The sequence below is a fragment of the Atractosteus spatula genome, unplaced genomic scaffold (assembly GCF_055471065.1).
Source record: "Atractosteus spatula isolate fAtrSpa1 unplaced genomic scaffold, fAtrSpa1.hap1 Scaffold_61, whole genome shotgun sequence".
Classification (NCBI taxonomy): domain Eukaryota; kingdom Metazoa; phylum Chordata; class Actinopteri; order Semionotiformes; family Lepisosteidae; genus Atractosteus; species Atractosteus spatula.
In genome coordinates this window covers 123,668-129,129 of record NW_028296892.1, presented here as the reverse complement: position 1 = coordinate 129,129, position 5,462 = coordinate 123,668, and the positions used below count along the sequence as shown (strand labels likewise).

The following is a 5,462-nucleotide window of genomic DNA, read 5'->3' as shown; positions in this document are numbered from 1 at the left end:
CCTCTTTCTCTCCTGTAAACTCAGGATTTTTTTTCTTTGGTGGCAACAATACGCTTCTGCAATACAGTAAATCATAGACTATGCTTTCAAAATAGCTGCACCAGGCATTCGGATACAGATAAACACAGGGATTTAAAATTCAGGAATATGAATGGCCAATTGCTTACAGCTAGGGTTTTTACGTTTTCTTATTTAGCGATTTGTGTATCAATCTTTTAAAAATTCATTAAAATGCTAACAATACGTAAAATCAAAACAACAGCACCGTTAAATGCTGGGGAGACAGGTAGTTTTTTTTTTCAATCAGATGCCAATCTCTAATGCTGTGTGTGAGAGCTTACGTACCTTTCCTTTTCTCACATTTTCTGACAACTATTCCAAAGGGGCACCCTGTCAGCTCCTAAAACTTTTTTTTTAACTGTTTGGTTATTGTCGTTTTATTTAGAAAAAGTTCAATATTGATCATAACTAAAGAAAATTAGGATCACGAATAAAAAAAGGGCTGAAGATGCGAGTCGCTCTTGAATCAGAGCTGGGTGACACGGGCTTCTGTTCTGATATGATTGTACGAGAAGCAGGAGGAATTTCTTCTCTCCTATGGAGCATGAGCTGAATCAGGAGTGAGACATTTCGTATGCTCGTGCATATGTTAACGCATGACCTACATCGTAAAACTAAATTAAAAACTAACATTAAGTGGTCAAAGACATTCATTTATATACAAACAAGAGACAGACAGACATAGTAATGATTCTACATTAACTTGTCCTACACTGATCAGACTAATTGAAATGTATGAAAGCCCGTTTCCGGCAGGGAGTTAAAAAAAACGCGCTATGGTATTGCAGAATTCCGACAGAGTAACTCAGAATTTTAACTTAGTAACTGAGAACTCCGACTTTATATCTCACATTTGCAACTTCGAAATAACCCATATTTAATTGGGTGTCATTTTGTTATTATGCCAGATTCGGGTTCTAGGGCTTGTACCCTTGCTACTCCCACTCTAGTTCGTGCCTCACTGCATTGGCTCGAACCCAGGTCTTGCCAGCTGAGCTAAAGAACACTTTCTTTAGCCCCGGCGGCCAGCATCCCTGTTATGCGCAGGGGAGGGCGGTGCCGTCACCACACTGCAACCAGATTGTACAAATTGTATGTCGCAAATGAACAAGTAATAGGTTTATTCCATGCTGAAAAAAGGAAGAAAGAAAACACGTTTCAGCCGATAAAAATCAAATTAATTACATTATTTTTTTATGGAATCCCATTTCCGCCAGTGAGGCTTCCATAGTACCCGGATGGAATAGTGGACGGTGGGCTTTTTTAAAAAAAAATATTGAAACACCAGAAATACAAAAGCGGAGACAGAATATGATATAAGATAGACAAATAGACACTTCACATCCAGAGGAATTCACAATTAAAAAATCTGAAACTTATACTTTTTACATATTTTCATTGTATGTCCTTTTTTACTTAAAAAAGAAGGTCTTCTTTAGCTCAGCTAGCAAGGCCTGGGCTCGAGCCAATACAGTGAGACACGAAGTAGGGTGGGAGCGGCGAGGGGCACAAGCCCTGGAACCCGAATCCGTTACAATAACAAAAGGACAGACAATGAAATATGGGCTATTTCGAAGACGCAAATGTGAGAGATAAAGTCGCAATTACGAGATATAAAGCCGGAATTCTGAGTTTTTAAGTCGCAATTCTGAGTTTTTAGGTCGCAATTCTGAGATTCTAAGTCAATTCTGAGATACCATAGCGCGTTTTTTTTTTACTCCCTGGCGGAAACGGGCTTCCATTGGTTCTCAGTGCTGCGAAGCAAAAGCAATCTCTGGAAAATCAGACAAATTATTATCAGATCATGTCAAAAGCTGATCAGTATTTCTTTACTGGGAAGCAAAGAAATGCTTGTATTACACATTTTAATATGACATGCAATTACACATGAAAAATAGTAAAATTATTTTCATTGCGGTACGTGTTGATAGAACAGCCCCCTCGATAAAGCAAAGTGTGGACGGACGTGTCGCATGTTCCGTACTCTGTCTGACAGCGAGTTTAACACACTGTCCTCGGAAATTAGAAACTAATTGAACAATAAATTAATCTGAACAAATTTTACACGTGTGGGTGATTTAATTCTGTCGAAATTGCGTGGAACTCCTCCGCTGAGGTCAGATACACACGGGAAAGTGTGCAGGCGGCTTCACGGAGTCCCGCCTCAGACTGGAAGCAGGTTCTAATTAGACGCTGAGAACAATCCGGGTCTCTGTGTGTAACTGATTGTGTTGATTGAGCGGTAGTGTGACCAGGTGTGTGGAAGCAGGTCCTGCCAGTATAAAAACCTAGTCACAGCATTCACACTTTATGCTCTTTTGCTTCAACACAGTTTGGTGGTTTACTTATCTTACTCCTGTAGCAATTTAGCGGGACGTTAATTTGGCGATGCGCTCGTTTCTCTTTATACTGTGCCTGTGCACAGCGGCCGGGCTCCCCGCACTGATCTCTGCTGGGCCGGCTGGCTGGGACTCTCGGGCATTAGCGCTCCAGGCCGACTTCCCGGCTCTCGAAGACGCAGCCCAGTCGGAGGACTTGAACCTGGCAGATGCGCCCTCCGAAGACCTGTCTGCAAGCGAGAACGACTCGCAGTCCTTGGCTCCCGACTTCCGCCGTCTTCCCGTGTCCAGAGACGCGTACTCGCCCTACTTCGACAAGGAGAAGATGAAGCCCGAAGCCGGCAGCCGGCCCTTACCCGCCTACATCAAGAGCGTCCTGTTTCCTCCCCAGCGAGGGCGGCAGCCGGCTCGCCCGGCCATCGGGGGCACCCGAGGAGTGGCCGTGTGGTGCGACTCCAGGAGGATGTACGTGAGGGTCAGTCGGCTCCTGTTCGGCTTCAGCTGTCGGCCATCGGAGGTGACCTTGGGCAACTGCAGCGTCAGCCGAACCACACGCCGTTACTTCTACTTCATCTACGGGCTTCACGAGTGTGGCACCGAGCGATCGTTAAGCGGGGCTTCATCTACAGGCAGTGTATCGATGTGAGCTGTAGGGCTAGTGTCAGGGTTGCCTTTCCTGGGAATATCCCTTCCTCTGTAACCCTGCAGGTTGTCCAGGGCCGCCTGGTGTACTCCAACACTCTCCGCTATGCACCGCCCTCCTCCAGTGCGCCTGTGCATCGCTTCATTCCCTTCTCTGTGCCGGTCCAGTGCTCCTACAACAGGTAGGCAGGGCTCTGCTGCTGCTGAGAAGCCGCTGGGACAGTGTCCAGAAGCCCCTCATCCCCTCTGTCCTGCAGGTTCCACTACTCCTACAAGGTTGGTTATGTCCCCACGTGGGTCAGGAGAAGGACCTTCTTCAAGGACCTGAAGAACAAGCACAGCTTTGTCCTGCTCACCACCAACTGTAAGCTCCTTGAGTGAGTGGCTCCTCCTGCCTGCAGGGGGTGCTGTGTGCAGGTGTAATGCTGCCTCTCTCTCCAGCCCGCTGGATCCGGCTCTCTCCTAAGGATGAGTACTTCCTGGGTCAGCCCATGTACTTCCAGGCCACTGCCTACTTTGCCACAGTGGAGCAGAGGCTGTACATCCACTCGTGTTACGTAACGGAGAAACCAGACCAGCACTCCCAGCCCCGTTTCCCTGTGATCGACAACTTGGGGTATGGCCCCTTCTGGGAGGAGAGGTGGGCAGGAGCCCTGAGAGCCTGCAGGGGTTCATCCTTGTCCTTGTCCCCAGGTGCATGGTGGACAGCAAGGCAGATGGCTGCCTGTCCAGGTTTGTCCCCTCCAAGCAGAAGGATATGCTCCGCTTCACAATTGATGCCTTCCTCTTCCAGAAGAAGCTGTCCAGGAAGGTACTGCTTTCAAAGGCTGCTCAGCCTTCTTGCTCTACTGATCCATTGTCTGCTTTTCCATCCATGATCTAGATGTGAACCAGACTGTGGCAGCTGTAGTGCCAAGAGCTGCCAGCTTGCCTTCACTGATGGCAGAAGGTCCTTCTCTGTCCCTCGATTGGCCTTGATCCCTTAATGCTGTGACCTTCCCTCTTGCAGCATGAAGTGACTGAGCTGTACATGCACTGTGTCATGGCTGTGGCTCCTGCTAAAGCAACACCAGGGACCAAGTCCTGTACCTACAACAGGGAGGCTAAGAGGTACTTCTGCAAGGAGCCTGCTGAGGGTGCTCTGGGACATGCCAGGTGGAGGCCTCACCTGTCCTCCTCTCCTCCAGGTGGGAGGAGCTGTATGGTGACCATGAGGTCTGTGCCTGCTGTGAGTCCAAGTGTGCTGGCAGTCAGAATGAAGGTGGGTCTGGTTCTCTATCCCTTGTGGATGCATCTCTGCCCAAGAGACAACCATGCTTGGACAACTGAGGAATGATCCCATGCTGGACAAAGGGACTATTAAGATGAGTAGCATCACTGTGGGACTCTGGGTATAGCGGATCCCTCACTCCTGGGTGCTGCTTGTCCACAGGTACCAGGAGCCTGGTGACCAGCAGTCGGGTGGCTGTGGCACCAGTAGAGGGTCCTCTGGATGTGGGAGCTGACTGGACTGAGGATGAGGAGGGAGACCCTCAGAGCTCCAGTGAGGATGTGGAGGGAGCAGAGGGCTTTGGAGATGTTGGCGAGTGGACAGGTAGGGTCTGGCAGGAGGAGCTCCTGTAGGGGTGGGTGTCCTGCAGTTCAGCTGGATTGTTCTCCTTCTTCCTCCCCAGGTGCCTGAATGAAGGCTCCAGCCTGGCCCTTGTGACTCTCCTGCCTCCACTCGCCTTGTAATGGCAACATCTCAATAAAGCTGTGAAAGACCCTTCTGTCTGCCCTTGTTTCTTTATGGTTTATAGGTTTGAATGGGGTGGAGGAATTCAAGGGAAGTATTTGTGGGGGTTCCCCTTTCAAGAATGCTTCCCATATTGCTGCCAATGAGGACTGAAAATGGCTGGAGTAATAAAGCATTGTACTGGGGGAAGATGGCCACACTATTCCTTGGGCAGGGCAGTGTGACTTTTTTTTACTGTGGGAGAGACAGAGGTGTTCAATATACTGGAAATCCTCCCATTTCTGAGAGGGGTAGTGCTTATGGAGTGTGAGTTGCTACTGTAGTGCCCAGTAAGAGTGAGATCTGGTGCCCTATTCCAGGCTGCACAAACTGACTAAAAGAAACACAAGGAAGAAATTGTCAACAGGGGCTTGGTGTGAAGTAGGCCTTCCCTTCCTTAGCAGAGGAACAATACTGGTGTGCAAACATCAGTGAATAATGGTACAGTTAGAATCTCGGAGGTCTTATCTTATGGGTGTTGGTTTCACAGCAGTGGTAGTGGACAGTCATGAGAAGTATTAGGATTGAGACTGGAGATCCCAGCACTTGATCCGGAAGACGGGTGTTCACAACCACCTCTACCAGCAGCACAGACTGTGTAGATTGAGACTGAATGCTTACTACACAAAGCCTCTCCACTGTTTCAG

The 5,462-nt window shown here is 48.5% G+C and overlaps 1 protein-coding gene across 1 annotated transcript; it reads left to right on the top strand.

Moving 5' to 3' along the window:
• The first annotated feature begins 2,448 nt into the window (after nt 1-2,448).
• On the top strand, nt 2,449-4,370 carry LOC148806019 (zona pellucida sperm-binding protein 3-like). Its single transcript, XM_088909689.1, has 8 exons — nt 2,449-3,005; nt 3,059; nt 3,108-3,223; nt 3,299-3,405; nt 3,483-3,657; nt 3,735-3,852; nt 4,051-4,151; nt 4,229-4,370. The coding sequence occupies exons 1-8, from the start codon at nt 2,449-2,451 to the stop codon at nt 4,368-4,370; spliced, it is 1,317 nt and encodes a 438-aa protein (XP_088765815.1).
• The last annotated feature ends 1,092 nt before the right edge of the window (nt 4,371-5,462 follow it).